General features: G+C 40.2%; 2 protein-coding genes across 5 annotated transcripts in view; both read right to left on the reverse strand.

The window, feature by feature from the left end:
- Window positions 1-18: 18 nt before the first annotated feature.
- On the reverse strand, window positions 19-9,369 carry sult1st4 (sulfotransferase family 1, cytosolic sulfotransferase 4). Of its 4 annotated transcripts, none has more exons than XR_012383640.1 (8): window positions 9,251-9,369; window positions 6,952-7,090; window positions 5,147-5,269; window positions 3,868-3,974; window positions 3,183-3,313; window positions 2,583-2,680; window positions 2,327-2,501; window positions 19-1,117 (listed from the first exon to the last, which is right to left on the reverse strand). XR_012383640.1 is itself a non-coding variant. In XM_021478222.3 (8 exons), the coding sequence occupies exons 1-8, from the start codon at window positions 9,281-9,283 to the stop codon at window positions 1,005-1,007; spliced, it is 939 nt and encodes a 312-aa protein (XP_021333897.1). In that variant the 5' UTR covers window positions 9,284-9,369; the 3' UTR covers window positions 19-1,004.
- Window positions 9,370-12,138: 2,769 nt separating this feature from the next.
- gabrd (gamma-aminobutyric acid type A receptor subunit delta) overlaps window positions 12,139-17,156 on the reverse strand; it is a 16,622-nt gene continuing 11,604 nt past the window's right edge. The window contains exon 9 of the mRNA XM_695007.9: window positions 12,139-15,121. Within this exon, the coding sequence (XP_700099.5) occupies window positions 14,801-15,121 (321 nt within the window). The 3' untranslated portion in view covers window positions 12,139-14,800. The remainder of the gene's footprint in view (window positions 15,122-17,156) is intronic.

The raw sequence follows: 17,156 nt of genomic DNA on the forward strand, positions 1-17,156 counted from the left end.
ATTAAAAAATAATTCATGTATAAATAAATAGTTAAATGTTTATTTAATTCATCATTCAAGACACTGATTAATCAAACAGTAAAAAAGTATATTAATAAATATACTTCTAATAAGACATTTGACATTAATATAGCGCTTTTCTGGACACTCAAAGCGGTTTACACATTGGGGTAACATACACATCCTCATCCACCACCAGAGTGCAGCATCCACCTGGATGACCTGATGGCAGCCATATTGCGCCAGACCGCATATCACACACCAGCAGATAGGTGGAGAGGAGACAGATGATATGGGGATGATTTGGAGGCCATGATGGACAGAGGCCAGTGGGCAGATTTGGCCAGGACACTGTGGTTAAACCGCTACTCTTTTTTGAAGGACATCCTGGGATTTTTAACAACCACAGAGAGTTTAACTTCTCGGTTTAACGTCTCATCTGAAAGACGGCGCACACTGAGCAGTATAGAGTCCCCTTCACTATACTGGGGCATTAGGACTCACACGGACAACAGGTTGGGCGCCCCCTGCTGGCATCACTAACACCACTTCCGGCAACAACCTAGCTTCCCCATGTGGTCCCCCATCCAGGTACTGACCGGGCGCAGCCCTGCTTAGCTTCAGTGGGCGACCATGTGAGAGCTGCAGAGAGCCAGCTGCCGGCAAATTGATTCTGATTGGTCAATCACAACATGTTAAGTAAGTGATAAAGTACATCGAGACATTTGTTATCACAGAAAAAAACAGACAGGTTTATTAGCAGCTGTTGTGTAAGACTGGAGGGATCATTCTGCAATAACAACCAGCAGGATGTGCATTATCCTGACTATACAAGGCTGTGTGCCACAAAACTAAACTATTAGACACAAAACATTGATCTGAGCTCTAACAATTCACCAGTAGTATCACGTTTTTAATTTTGTGTGAGTGTGGAAAACAAACTACTTCCACTTGTGAAATCAGAGGAGCAGCAATTAAACGTGAAATGCAAGATCTGTAGGGTTTTAAATCTCAGTGCGAAACGTGACGCCGCTGTTCTTCATCTTCTGTTTATAGACTTCATCGAAGCGTTCGTTCTGGGCCACGGTGAAGTGACTTTTCCAGTCTCCAACTTTACCTTTTGGGACACAAACAAGAAGATGAGCAGCAGTGAAAGCGAAGAACTCCACATGAACGAACACTACAGTAATAAATTAGTTAGTTAGTGTATACTCCATCAGCTGTTATAATCTCTGTCAGCTTTGTGTTTTTCACTGTTTGGCGCCATCTAGCGTCTGAATAATGCGCAGGTTAGTGTATACTCCATCAGCTGTTTTAGTTTCTGTCAGCTTTGTGTTTTCGACTGTTTGGCGCCATCTAGTGCCTGAATAATGCACAGGTTAGTGTATACTCCATCAGCTGTTTTTGACTGTTTGGCACCATCTAGTGTCTGAATACTGCGCAGGTTAGTGTATACTCCATCAGCTGTTTCTGTCTGTTTCCATCTAGTGTTTGAATACTGCGCAGGTTAGTGTATACTCCATCAGCTGTTTCTGTCTGTTTCCATCTAGTGTCTGAATACTGCGCAGGTTAGTGTATACTCCATCAGCTGTTTTAGTTTCTGTCAGCTTTGTGTTTTCAACTGTTTGGCGCCATCTAGTGTCTGAATAATGCGCAGGTTAGTGTATACTCCATCAGCTGTTTCTGACTGTCTCCATCTAGTGTCTGAATAATGCACAGGTTAGTGTGTACTCCAGCAGCTGTTTTGACTGTTTGGCGCCATCTAGTGTCTGAATAATGCACAGGTTAGTGTATACTCCATCAGCTGTTTTCGTTTCTGTCAACTTTGTGTTTTCAACTGTTTGGCGCCATCTAGTGTCTGAATAATGAAAAGGTTAGTGTGTACTCCAGCAGGTGTTTTTGACTGTTTTGCGCCATCTAGTATCTGAATACTGCGCAGGTTAGTGTATACTCCATCAGCTGTTTTCGTTTCTGTCAACTTTGTGTTTTCAACTGTTTGACGCCATCTAGTGTCTGAATAATGCACAGGTTAGTGTATACTCCAGCAGCTGTTTTTGACTGTTTGACGCCATCTAGTGTGTGAATAATGTGCAGGTTAGTGTATACTCTATCAGCTGTTTGTGAATGTTTAGCGCCATCTAGTGTCTGAATAATGCACAGGTTAGTGTATACTCCATCAGCTGTTTTTGACTGTTTGGCGCCATCTAGTGTGTGAATAATGTGCAGGTTAGTGGATACTCCATCAGCTGTTTTCTGCCAGCCCTAGAATACTGTATTATTGAATATCAGCACACCTCTAAATGAAATGAGTGTGTGGTTTATGAACCTTTCCTCATGAAGGGTGAGATCTTGCAGTCCAGGAAAGGGATTGTGACATGGTTGATCAATGTGTTTTGTTTCATGGCATCAAACTGAACTCCTTTAGTTATTTTCTCCTTCTCTTGGACTGACGTGGACAAACCCAGGAAAGAGCACAAGCGGTTCACCTCACGCCCAGTGTCCTGGAAAACACAAGAAACACGCAATACACACTCTTCACATTTCCACAGCTCATCTAACGATCACTCTATAAATTTACATACTTCAGACAAATCCTCAAAGAACATGTAGAGCATGTTGGGATAGCTCCGCTTTTTCTGCCACCATCCGCTGACGTGGTCGAACCAAGAACCGAACACATCTGCAGAGAAAATACAAATCCCCACTCTAGGAAATGCTGGGTTATTTCAACTCAAATTGGGTTAATTTTTGACTAACCAAAACATTGTGTTAAATTTGGTCATACTCTTATAATTAAATAAAATTAACCCAGCAGTTGGGTTAGTCCCTATTACACCCAGAAACGGGTTAAAATAACCCAGAATTTAAAAAAAAAATCACACAAGACTCAGCGATATATTAAATAAATCATGATATTGTGCGTAAATGTGAACATTTTGAGTTTACTCGATTCATTCTCGCATGTAATCCACTTCACTATAGTCGTGGATTCCCATCGTGGGCAGGCCTGTCCTACCTGCTGTCTACCCAGTGAGCTTCGATGCTAAATGGCTAACATGGCTTTAATTGAGAGAATAGCTGTGTTTATGCGCTTTAGGAAGGCTGAAAACATACAGTTTACTATAGTAAATCCTACACTGTGGTATTTTGTGTTGTGAGCTGCTGTAAACTGGCTTACTTACTTACTTTGGCCTTGCATGAATTTGTCTAAATAGCTATCCCAGTCTCCTGGCTCGGGCTGCACCATGTTCATTCGGTCAAAATGGAAATAGGAAACGGCGTTGTCTTTTGCGTTGCGTGCCACATACACAACCTGGATTAAGAGAAAGAAACTATTATGACATGAGGATTTAATCAGGAAAAATGTTTGATTCATTCAGTCATTTTCCTTTGGCTTGGTCCCTTTATTCATCAGGGGGCGCCACTGTGGAATGAACCACCAACTTTTCCAACATATGATTTACGCAGTGGATGACCTTCCAGCTGCAACAAGTACTGGGAAACACCCATACACACTCATTCACACACACACACACACACACACACACACACACACACACACACACACACACAAATGCAATGTGCACATAGCGAATGTGCTTGGAGCACCCAGAGGAAACCTACACCAACACGGGGGGAACATGCACACTCCACACAGAACTGCCCACTGGCCCAGCCAGGACTTGAACCAGCACCCTTCTTGCTGTGAGGCAATAGTGCTAACCACTGAGCCACCGTGTCGCCCACATAAATATATTTTCATGTTTATATACATTTTTAGATGACACAATATCAATGTTTGAACTTCAGAAATCTATTTGTATTTTTAATAATCGCCTATATTTTTTGTGAAAATGGTATTCTTACCCTTGAGTTCTGCTCCCAGAAGGACTTGGGCACGAGCTGGACCGGTAAATGGGTTTTAATGAGTCGAGGAGAAGTGGGTAGATTATCCGCCATTTCTGTCCCTGAAACTGAACACAGTCTTGTTTACTTGCTGACACTTAGCTTACATTTGAATATTGCTACATTTTCATTTCATGAAAATTTTTTTATGTCGATTTAGTCCCTTTTATTCCACAGCGGAATGAACCGCCAACTTATCCAGCAAGTTTTTACGCAGCAGATGCCCTTCCAGCCACAACCCATCTCTGGGAAACCCACGCGAATGCAGGGAGAACATGCAAACTCCACACAGAAACACCAACTGAGCCGAGGTTCTTACCAGCGACCTTCTTGCTGTGAGGCGACAGCACTACCTACTGCGCCACTGCCTCGCCGCTAATATTCAATATAATAATAATAATTTTCCCAGAGATGGGTTGCGGCTGGAAGGGCATCCGTTGCGTAAAAACTTGCTGGATAAGTTGGCGGTTCATTCCGCTGTGGAATAAAAGGGACTAAATCAGCAAGAAAATTAATGAATAATAATAATAATATAAATATAATAATATTTTATTAATTCTTATTTTCCTGAAAGTTTTTATATTGTAACATTGGAAAAAAAATTCTGTATTTAATTTTTAAAATGCAACTCTTTGCTTAATATGCATAATAAAACATTTATTTGAAAATGATCATTTAATCACACTCTACAAAAATAAATCTCTTACAGAGACTCCTCCCCCTACCCATCAACAGCCAATCGTTGTGTGCACAGTTAATAACCATGATGACATCATCCATAGCCATGAGCTTAACTTCGCCCTCACTCTCAGCTTCCTCAGTCAAGTTTCTCTGCAGGTTTTTTAAGAGGCTAAACACTTCACTCGTAGTGCTATGGCACAATGTTTTTTTTTTTGACCCAAAATAATTACTTTATTACATTTGTGACCTACTTTACATTTCTCATTGAAGGTTCTCTCTCAAATTAGCATTTAAAGTAAAGCATAAGCCCAAGAAAATACAATTTGACCAGCAAAATAAATATTACAAAAGTAAAGGTTAAATAATTAAAGAAAAGTCATTAATTATCTTAGTCTTGTTAATCAGTCATAGGTTTGGCAGCAAAAACTCAACCTGCACATGTACTGTAAACAACTTATTTCATGACCCTTTAACAACAACAACAACAACAACACCACTATTATTTTTATTTAGATAAAATAAGTTCATTAATAGTGTAGCGGTAAAAAGATTGACTGACTCGTTGAAAACTCCTGAAAGCAGGACTCCAGGAACGGCACTCTCTGAACGATGGGCTGCGAGGTCTGATTCTCATCATTACCGAAATACAGAAGGTCGAGGATATAAGAAACCCATGTAGTTCCTAGCAAAGGAAAGCAAGTTTTTCATCATTTATTTTCAATTTCAGACATTTTGCAAAGATTAAAAAGTAAACAGCAGAGACAGAGATATAAACCAGTTCACACATAAGTGCATCCACACACCAAATAAATAAACTGAGGCATTTACTCACGTGAGTAAAATATCAGTAGCTTATAGAGTAAATGTAGTGTTTTTGAACCGTACTTGAATGGATTATTTTCACAAGATGGTTATGTTGCATTTACTTGCCTTCACTATCATAAATGGCTCGAAAGTTAGATAAAAAAAACCCACGTATGTACATTTATAAAGCTATACTTTGTGTTAAATCATATTTGCATCAAATAAATTATTAAACAAATCTCTAATTACCGCTAGTGTCCATGGGCGAGAAAGTACATATGACGTTATCTAGGCTAATGTCATAGATATATACATTATTGCATACAGACCAACCCTGCCCCACTGAAAAAAACAGCTTAAAGCAGCCTAGGCTGGTTTTACCTGGTTGACCAGCCTGGTTATAGAGGGGTTTTGACCCTTTCCAGGCTGGTTTCCTGGTTTTAGTTGGATTTAGTTGGCCATTTACCAGCCTGGAAATGGCCAAAACACCTCTGAAACCAGCCTGGTTGACCAGGTTAAACCAGCCAACCAGCCTATGCTGGTTTAAGCTGCTTTTGTCAGCAGGGTGAGCATGCATCAATACCGCCGCCATATTGGTACAGTGCTTCCAGAACAAATGTCATTCAAAAGCACTTAGTCAAGACTAAAGCCAATGAAGATGCTGGACTTTAGCACTGTGTACGGGTGTAGTAATGAGTAGGCCCACACAGAATCTGCGTGCAGAGATTTCCGCAGATTTGTAGCCCATCATTAATTCTGTTTATTTACTTGACACCTATTATTATTTACACCTTGGTCCCACACAAGGATCCCACATTCATTTTAAAGGGGCGGTACCCTGTACCAAAATTACCATTCCTTCCAATGGACAACAATAGCGTAGGTCACATCTAATGTAAACATCCATGGGCTAATAATAGCTTTCCAGCTACGTCCGCTGCTGCGATGAGAAACCCTACAGTTGCTATGGTAACACAACAACTATAGTATTATAAACAACTGACCCAACCCTGCTGAAAAACCCAGCTTAAACCAGCCTAGGCTGGTTGGCTGGTTTTAGCTGGTCGATCAGCCTGGTTTAAGAGGGGCTTTGGCCACCTCCAGGCTGGTTTCCAGCCATTTCCAGCCTGGTCTTAGCTGGTCAGGCTGGAAAGTGACCAGCTAAAACCATTTAAAACCAGCTTCATCAGCCTGGTTTAAGCTGGACATAGCTGGTTTTGGCTGGGCTCCCAGCCTAGGCTGGTCAAGCTGGTTTTATCTGGTCATCTCCCAGCCTGACCAGCTAAGACCAGGCTGGAAATAGCTGGAAACCAGCCTGGAAGTGGCCAAAACCCCTCTTAAACCAGCCTGGTTGACCAGCTAAAACCAACCAACCATCCTAGGCTGGTTTAAGCTGGATTTTTTTACCAGTACTGTCATTTTCACAGCAATAGAGTATACTACAATGACACTCAAGTGTATTACGGTATTTATTACAGTTGATACTAGGATGTTTTAAGATTTTAAAGCTCAGTTTGGAAAGTCAGTAGTTCATACTGGGGTTTTTAATGGCGCTATAACCTGCTTTAGGATACGTGGCTATGAGAATGTCGTCAGGTCTGGCTTGAAAGTTTTTCACGTTCTCCCAGTTGTCAGTGAAGAAGCGAGTCAAAAACACTCCCTCGAAATCAAACATGTCCGGACGAATGCATGGCTTCATCTGCAGCGTAGAAACATTCAGTAAACAATCCACACAGAAAACCTCGTACATACATGTAAACAAACATGCAAACAGCCATTTTTGCATATAGAACATATATTTTACATCCGTGAAACCAAACATTAATTAACATCTACATGTATTAAAATCTTACACAATCATCATTTACCAACGTTAACAAGCATGCATTTGCATTAATAAAAACATTATTGTTCGAACATGTGCTTCGAAGTTGATTTTAATCTACACACTTTTAAAATTACAACATGTATTTAATTAATGAATTATTAGCAACTGCATCAAGCTCTTACCAATGTTCTTACAAAAGCTACAGCCACATTACAGTAATACTATATTTAGTGTATTGTCTTTATATTTATCTTACTGCAGCATACAGTGAATTGATAAACTAGTAAGTACTGTGGTATAATTTATAGTAAACTACACTGTGGTGTATTGACTCATAACGTAGTTTATATTTAGTTTGTTCTAGTATTTACACTTCATGTATCCGTCTTTACTATATACTATAGTAAGAGCTGTAATAGCTCTCTAGGCTAGTTTTTAAGAACAGATGACACTCTATGTTAGTTTTTAACAACAGATGGCGCTCTAGGCTAGTTTTTAAACAGCAGACGGCGCTCTAGGCTAGTTTTTAAACAGCAGATGGCGCTCTAGGCTAGTTTTTAAACAGCAGATGGCGCTCTAGGCTAGTTTTTAAACAGCAGATGGCGCTCTAGGCTAGTTTTTAAACAGCAGACGGCGCTCTAGGCTAGTTTTTAAAGCAGATGGCGCTCTAGGCTAGTTTTTAAACAGCAGACGCCGCTCTAGGCTTGTTTTTAAACAGCAGACGCCGCTCTAGGCTAGTTTTTAACAGCAGATGATGCTCTAGGCTAGTTTTTTTAAAGCAGACGGCGCTCTAGGCTAGTTTTTAAACAGCAGACGGTGCTCTAGGCTACTTTCTAACAGCAGACAGCGCTTTAGACTAGTTTTTAAACAGCAGACGACGCTCTAGACTAGTGTTTAACAGCAGATGACACTACGTTATTTTTCAACAACAGACGGCGCTCTAGCCTAGTTTTTTTAAAGCAGATGGCGCTCTAGGCTAGTTTTTAAACAGCAGACGCCGCTCTAGGCTAGTTTTCAAACAGCAGACGGCGCTCTAGGCTAGTTTTTAAAGCAGATGGCGCTCTAGGCTAGTTTTTAAACAGCAGACGGCGCTCTAGGCTAGTTTTTAACAGCAGACGGCGCTCTAGGCTAGTTTTTAACAGCAGATGACGCTCTAAGCTAGTTTTTTTATAGCAGACGGCGTTCTAGGCTAGTTTTTAAACAGCAGACGGTGCTCTAGGCTACTTTCTAACAGCAGACAGCGCTTTAGACTAGTTTTTAAACAGCAGACGACGCTCTAGACTAGTGTTTCACAGCAGATGACACTACGTTATTTTTTAACAACAGCTAACAGCAGATGACGCTCTAGGCTAGTTTTTTTTAAAGCAGACGGCGCTCTAGGCTAGTTTTCAAACAGCAGATGGCGCTCTAGGCTACTTTTTAAACAGCAGACGGTGCTCTAGGCTAGTTTTTAACAGCAGGCGGTGCTCTAGGCTAGTTTTTAACAACAGATGTCTTTACTTTATACTCTAGTAAGAGCTGTACTAATGTAATAATAGTAAAAAAAGAGCTGCTGTGTGTAAAACACTTTGCTTTATAATGGAGTAAAATCATCTTTTCAGTTAAAACACTGTGTTTGGCTGAGTTTGTGATTGCCTTAAACTGAAAAATCTGGCTTTAAGGGATATGAAGTCTACAATGACCCTCAATAGTCTATTAACAAATGTAGTAATTTACTTTAATAGACTATAGTTATTATATTATAGTTATTATTATTGTAGTTATTAATAGTACAATTACTAAAACAAATGACCACATTGTTGGAATTTACAAAGGTATATATTTACTGCAGTAAAGCTAAAAAAAGCTCTAAAGCATACCATATTTACCACAGAAAATTTACTACATATTCTATAGTAAATATAACGTAAAATTAGTATTTTTTTTCATATGGACAGTTTAGTAAACTCTATAAATTTTCGTTCACTCATTGTAGAAAACATATAGCTAATTCTATTATTATTATTATAAAACAGACTACTCGACACTCACTGAAGCCACGTCAGGGAATTCGTGATCCGTCATGATGAAGGAGACTTTTCTTAATCCTAATTCCCCTTCAGAGTGTTTGTGTTGTGCTTCTGAAATGCAGACGTGCTTCTGCTCTGTTTACAACACAGACACCGCTCACAGCCTTTCTCCACCCATTTCTCTGTCCTTTGAACAGCATGTTGCACAAGTCTTGCACATAACCTGAGTTTAGGGTCATGTGCGTTTCACATACCAGACAATAGGAGTTGAACTGAGCTGTTGATTGATCAGACTGGATAAAACGGGTAAACTTTGCCTTTACCGAGGGGAATCTTCTTGAAGAGCCTACTGTGTGTTTTCATTTGGCAGGTGGGTGTATAGTCTACAATAGTCAATATAAAATAAGGGACACAACTGAAAATTTCATGTGACATCAAGTGCTGCAGTGATCCTCGTGTTACATGACTGATTGCGGATCTTTTTGAACCAGCAGGTATTGATTTCTAGAGCTGTTGTGATGCATTGATTCTGCAATTTTGAAAGTGCCTCACTATTCACTTTTGAGTCGATAACGAGCTTAGTGTTTAACAGTGGACGATTTAGGCTAGTGTTTAGCAGCAGACGGAACTGTAGGCTAGTTTTTAACAGCAGATGGAGCGATAAGCTAGTTTAAACATCAGACAGCGATGATCTAGACTATAGTTTTTAAAAGCAGGTGGCGCTCTAAGCTAGTTTTTAACAGCAAATAGTGCTAGTTTTTAACAACAATTGGTGCTCTAGGCTAGTGTTTAACAACAGACGGCCCTCTAAGCTAATGTTTAACAGCAGACGGTGCTCTAGGCTAGTTTTTAACAGCAGATGGCGCTCTAGGCTTGTGCTTAACAGCAGACGGCGCTCTAGGCTAGTGTTTAACAGCGGACGGCGCTCTAGGCCATTGTTTAACAACAGACGGCCCTCTAAGCTAATATTTAACAGCAGACGGCGCTCTAGGCTAGTTATTAACAGCAGATGGCGCTCTACACTTGTGCTTAACAGCAGACGGTGCTCTAGGCTAGTGTTTAACAGCGGACGGCGCTCTAGGCTAGTGTTTAACAGCGGACGGGGCTCTAGGCTAGGTTTTAACTGCAGATGGCGCTCTAGGCTAATGTTTAACAGCAGATGACGCTTTAGGCTAGTGTTTAACAGCTTACGGCGCACTAGGCTTGTTTTTAAAGTATATGGCGCTCTAGGATAGTGTTTAACAACAGATGGCGCTCTTGGCTGAATTTTAAAAGCAGATGGCGCTCTAGGCTAGTTTTTAAGAACAGATGGCGCTCTAGGCTAGTTTTTAAACAGCAAACGGCACTCTAGTCTAGTTTTAACAACAGATGGCGCTCTAGGTTAGTTTTTAAGAAAAGATGGCGCTCTAGTCTAGTTTTTAACAAAATATGTTGCTCTAGGCTAGATTTTAAAAGCAGATGGCGCTCTAGGCTAGTTTTTAAGAACAGATGGCGCTCTAGGCTAGTTTTTAACAACCGATGTCGCTCTAGGCTAGATTTTAACTACAGATGGCACTGAAAGCTAGTTTTAACAGCAGAAGGCGCTCTAGGCTAGTTTTAACAGCAGACAGCGCTCTAGGCTAGTTTTAACAGTAGATGGCGCTCTAGACTAGTGTTTAACATTAGAAAGCACTCTAGGCTAGTGTTTAACAGCAGATGACAGTCTAGGTTAGTTTTTAACAGTAGATGACACTCTACACTAGTTCTTAAAGCAGATGGCGCTCTAGGCTTTTTTTAAAGCAGATGGTGCTCTAGACTAGTGTTTAACAGCAGACAGAGCTCTAGGCTAGTTTTTAACAACAGATGGCGCTCTAGGCTAGTTTTTAAACAGCAGGCGGTGCTCTAGGCTAGTTTTTAACAACAGATGTCTTTACTATATACTCTAGTAAGAGCACTCAAAGCTAGTTTTTCATAGCAGACGGTGCTCTAGGTTATTTTCTAACAGCAGGCAGCATTCTAGGCTAGTTTTTAAAAGCAGACGGTGCTCTAGGCCATGAGGACATTTTACTGGTCTTCACTAATTGAAAATGCTTATAAATCATCCAGAACAGTGATTGTGATCCTGGTTATCTGTACACAAAACAAAAACAGGGAAAAACTGTATGTACTGCTCTTTAGTAGCAGCAGAGTTATAATCAAAGCTGCTGCATGTCAGTGTTTGACTCTTCTAAAGCAGAAAAACAGCATCACATGTGTGCAGATATTCAGAACATGCTCATTGAACATTCTTGAACATCTGAAAAACACTGCTGAAGTCAGATATTCTGCTTTGAACATGTGCGTTACATGACGGAATGGCTGTCTTTGTTTTGGTCTCTTTAACCCACCCACTGCCAGTTTAGCCAATTATATTTCAGCACCTGTGTCCATGACCGAAATGCGACCTCTGGTGGACAGAGACAGACTCCAAAATGAGACACAGATTCAGAGTTCCACATGAGGTTATTAATTAGCAAATAATATTAATATTACGAGCGTAAACATTAGGTGAGCAGGTTACATTGTAACCCTGTGTCCTAACAACACGCTACCTGACGAGATACACAGTGATGAGCAATTAGGCTGTTTGCATCAGACGAAACAGGACAGAAATGTAAATACAGCCATTCAGAAGCACAGAATAGTGCACTCACTGCACTTCAGCCAAATGGTAACGTTTATAATTTAATTAATAAATATTAAACCTCATTACCATAATTAAATGTAGATGCTAAATCACTGATATGTTGGTGTCGTCAATCTGGCCGTCTGCGCCTGCATGTTTTGAACCAAGCGTTCAATACCTAGTTCAACCACTGGGTGTCAAACTTACATACTGCACCTTTAATCTAAAAATGTCTGCATTTCTGAATCCAAAATCAAGACACGAGGTGGCTAGAAGAGTTTTATTTATCCTCTTTGTCTCTAAGAACATAAATCATGTCATTATCCTATGATGCGGTGGTGGCATTAATCATTATACAGCCAAATCAAAAAGGCAGGAAACAATAAATCACATGCTGTAATGTTAATTCGCATGCACAAAAACAATATGCTCCGATTGTCATTACAACAGCAAATTTTGTTGTGAGGTTTCAAAATAAAAGCAGCTTTTTAGTGCTTCTTTAGACAAAACTGAAGCCAAAATAATGATAAAAAGCGATTAAATAATGCAGAAAAGGTCCAGAATAACATCTTTCAGCAATACTGATACAAACTCTCATGCAAAACATCATTACTTCTGCTCAAAGTTCATATGTAATGACTTTCCACAACATAAATCAGCTCTTATTTAAAGCCAATTTCAGAAAAATAATAATAATAAACTATGATAAACACTATGCAAGAAAATGCATTTAAATAATACATTAAACTGCCTAATTTCATTCAAGCACATCATGACATTGCAAGCAAAGATAGTTCCACATTTCCAAGTAAAAAAAGTAATCAGAACTGGTTTCAACAATAATATCTATAATAACAAAAATAATAATAACAATAAAATAAAAATGAAGAACGAACCTTGTAAAACTTAATAAAGTCAAAAAAACGCAGCTTTAGTTCATTCATACAAGTGCTCAGAAGGCTATTCTGGTGCAAATATTCAGAAAAAGCAAGTAAATTAACAAGGAAATGTCATTGTAAAGCATTCACGACTAAGTGTAAAGAGGTATCTATCAGTCTTGTTAAAATGCAACAATCCCCGTCCATCCAAGCATCCTCTAAATCCCCTATCCTGTCATACTGATGAGCATCTACAATAAAGGACTGATGGTCTAATAATCCAGGGCCAGATTCACTAAACATTATTTTAATTTCGACAGTAAGTGATACAATTAAAATAATTAAAATGAAGCTGTAATGAAATTGTTGTGACTATACTTGAGTTTAATGGGCACCTAGGTTACCCCTTTTTTCAGATTTAATACGAGTGTTTTGCGTCTCCAGACTGTGTCTGTAAAGTTTCAGCTCAAAACACCCATCAGATTTTTCATTATACCTTTTACAAGATTCTACTTTATACATTTTTGCACTAGGGGGCTGTTTTGTCGTACTGCGCCTTTAAGGCGAGTCCTCCCCACATACCATTTCTGTGTGCCTTGATCTCCTTCCTCAGCTGCATCAGACAACAGACAGACTTAAAGGAAGAAGGTCTCACGCAGCGTTTGTGAGAAATACTACAGTAAGAACTTCACCAATGAGTATTTGTTGTGGACTTGCATCGATCAAGTCACACACAATGTCGTTACAAAGTTCACGCACACACACACACACACAGATGCACAGACAGACAGACAGAGCGCGCGTTTAGCTTTGCACTCTTTCTGCTGATGATCCTAGCAAACTGAACAAATCTTTTATTCCCGGTTGCTTTGCGCACGTCTGGTCTTGTTGATATGATTATACACGTGACTACCAGGACATGTTAATACGCAGCTGTCAATCAATATTGGTGGGCGGGGGGAGCACACTCCTACATCAAGTTGCGGTCGGTCTGAAAACCGCTCCAATTGGTCCGTTTTTTGGTTGTTAAATTGAAAATAAAGGACTGTGTGTGTTTATATCAGCCCAATATGACGAACTATACACTATACCTACACACATGACTGTCCAAACAGCTTGAAAAGTAGATTTTTCACCATTGGTGCCCCTTAATTGCTAGGAATAAAGGGATAGTTCACTTAAAACTAAAAATTGCACTAATTTACTCACTCTTTAAACATGTCTGAGTTTCTTTTTTCTGTTGAACACTAAAGCAGATATTTTGAAGAAAGCTACTGTAAAAACCTGTAACCATTGACTTGCATTATATTTCTTTTCCTACTATGGAAGTCAATGGTTACAGGTTTCCAGTTCTCTTCAAAATATCTTCTTTCGTGTTAAAGGAACTCATAAAGGTTTGGAACCACTTGAGGGAGAGTAATGAAGTACTGAACTACCCATTTTAGACACCTCTTAGTTTATTTCTTAAGACGATTTTCGTGCATCCGGCCCCAGATATGCTAATAATCTTGTCACATCAGTGTATTGACATGAGTGAAGTCAGAATTATTAGCCTCCCTGTACATTTTTGCTCCCTGACACATATCTAATCATAATAGCTTTAATAATTCATCTCTAATAAGTGATTTATTTTCTCTTTGTCATGATGACAGCACATAATATTAGACTAGATATTCTTCAAGACACTAGTGTTCAGCTTAAAGTGACATGTAAAGGCTTCACTAGGGTAATTAGGGTAAAGTTAGGGTAATTAGGCAAGTCATTGTATAACAGTGGTTTGTTCTGGAGACAATCCAACACTAATATTGCTGAAGGGGGCGAATAATATTGACCTTAAAATGGCTTTAAAACAATTAAGACCTGCTTTTATTCTAGCCGAAATAAAACAAATAAGACTTTCTCCAGAAGAACAAATATTAAAGGAAATACTGTGAAAATTTCCTGAATCTGTTCAACATCATTTGCGAAATATTTAAAAATATTCACAGGAGGATGAATAATTCTGACTTCAGCTGTATGGCCATGCGGAGGGGGATGTGTTATGATTGATCTACATGGTGTACGCCACCCAGTAGATGACGTTGACCACGGCGAAGGTGAACGGGAAGACGGCACGAGCGTAGATGTCGATGGTGTCGGCGTCTATGGGTTTACACTTGCAGCATTTCTTCTCCTCGCTGCTTTCTTTCTGCGCTCTTCGGCTCGTAGCGCTGCGAGTCTCAGTCTCTTCATGCGGATCTGCAGCGGCGGCGGCGGCGTCGGAGGCTCTGTGTGATCTGCTCTGCCTGTTGGAGATCAGGAGACCCTGGTTCATGCCCGCCACCGACAGAGAAAACAGAACCATGGCCTGCTTTCCATTCTTCACCATCGACTGTGATAGAAACGAAGGAAAATGCAGTTTATTAATGGTCAACATGAACTCAAAATGGACTTATTTTTAAATGCATACAGAGTTTGTTATAAACCATGTGTCTGTGCACTTCACTGTTTTGTTTATTAAACACCATATACATTCACTCCCACCTCCAAACAACCTTTCTTCAGCACTGGTCACATGGAATGCTTTTAGGGCGGGGTTATCGGTAATTTAGGAGGCGGAGCTAACAGTCATTTAGGGCAGGACCATTAGTCCCTTAGGGCAGGGCTATCAGTCATTTAGGGTGGGACTATCAGTCATTTAGGATTGGGCTATTAGTCTTTTAGGGCGGAGCTATAAGTGAAATAAGGCTGTCAGTTTTTTAGGACGGGGTTATCAGTCACTTAGGGGCGGAGCTAATAGTCATTTAGGGCAGGGATATTAGTCATTTAGGGCGGAGCTATCACTCATTTAGGATGGGACTATCAGTCATTTAAGGCAGAGCTATCAGTCCTTTAGGGCGGAGCTATCAGTCATTTAGGATTGGGCTATCAGTCTTTTAGGGCAGAGCTATCAGTCATTTAGGATTGGGCTATCAGTCTTTTAGGGCGGAGCTATAAGTCATTTAGGGTGGAGTTATCAGTCATTTTGGGCAGGGCTATTACTCATTTAGTGTGAGACTACCAGTCATTTAGGGTGGAGCTATCAGTCATTTAGGGCGGGGCTATCAGTACTTTGTTGTGGAGCTATCAGTCATTTAGGGCAGGGCTATCAGTCATTTAAGGCAGGGCTATCAGTCATTTAGGGCGGAGCTATCAGTCATTTAGGCGGGGCTATCAGCACTTTGTTGTGGGGCTATCAGTCATTTAGGGCGGGGATATCAGTCATGTAGGGTGGGGATATCTGTCATTTAGGGTTGAACTATCTGTCATTTAGGGCGGGGCTATCAGTCCTTTAAGGCGGAGCTTTCAGTCATTTAGGATTGGGCTATCAGTCTTTTGGGGCGGAGCTATCAGTCATTTAGGATTGGGCTATCAGTCTGTTAGGGCGGAGCTATCAGTCATTTAGGATTGGGCTATCAGTCTTTTAGGGCGGAGCTATAAGTCATTTAGGGTGGAGTTATCAGTCATTTTGGGCAGGGCTATTACTCATTTAGTGTGAGACTACCAGTCATTTAGGATGGAGCTATCAGTCATTTAGGGCGGGGCTATCAGTCATTTAAGGCGGGGCTATCAGTACTTTGTTGTGGAGCTATCAGTCATTTAGGGCGGGGGTATCAGTCATTTAAGGCGGGGCTATCAGTCATTTAGGGCGGAGCTATCAGTCATTTAAGGCGGGGATTTCAGTCATTTAGGGCGGGGCTATCAGTCATTTAAGGCGGGATTTCAGTCATTTAGGGCGGGGCTATCAGCACTCTGTTGTGGGGCTATCAGTCATTTAGGGCGGGGATATCAGTCATTTAGGGTGGGGATATCTGTCATTTAGGGTGGAACTATCTGTCATTTAGGGCGGGGCTATCAGTCCTTTAAGGCGGAGCTTTCAGTCATTTAGGGTGGGACTATTAGACAGGTTTAAGCAGACTCTTTTATCCAAATTGACTTATAAGTGAGGATAAAAAAGCACATCAAATCATCAGAGAGTAGCAGTATATAAGTGCTATGAAGCATCTAATTTTTGTTTGTTTTTCTTCCAAGAAGTATGGGGGGCTCATCTAAAAGTGTCTGATGCATATGCAAACTTTATTGTGGACTCCTAAAGTTTACTACTGTTACACTTTTAGCACACTTAAAAGTAAAACTGTATGAACTAAAAAGTGGGCCAATTTAGTCCAAAGCAGTATTCAAGTAGTACACTTACAAGTATACTACTACTACATGGATGTTAGAATACTAAGTATGCCTAATTATATACTGTATACTTAAAATATATCTCTTTTTGAAAGAGTATGAAAACCATTCAAATGAATGCAATGTTGACTACCTCTAGATGTGGTCGAGAGCTGACAAGTTCAGAATGTTTCAGACCCCGTTTACACCTGTATTCAGTGTCA

The sequence above is a fragment of the Danio rerio genome, chromosome 8 (genome assembly GCF_049306965.1).
Source record: "Danio rerio strain Tuebingen ecotype United States chromosome 8, GRCz12tu, whole genome shotgun sequence".
NCBI classification, from domain to species: Eukaryota; Metazoa; Chordata; class Actinopteri; order Cypriniformes; family Danionidae; genus Danio; species Danio rerio.

Bases quoted from the DNA above. Each gene is read 5' to 3' on its own strand.
- sult1st4 (XM_021478222.3), bottom strand. From the start codon at position 9,283: ATGACGGATCACGAATTCCCTGACGTGGCTTCA. The intron at 5,270-6,927 runs GTATGAACTACT...TTCCTTTGCTAG, and splicing joins TAGCGCCATTAAAAACCCCA to GAACTACATGGGTTTCTTAT. The intron at 2,502-2,582 runs GTATGTAAATTT...TGTGTTTTCCAG, and splicing joins TCTTTGAGGATTTGTCTGAA to GACACTGGGCGTGAGGTGAA.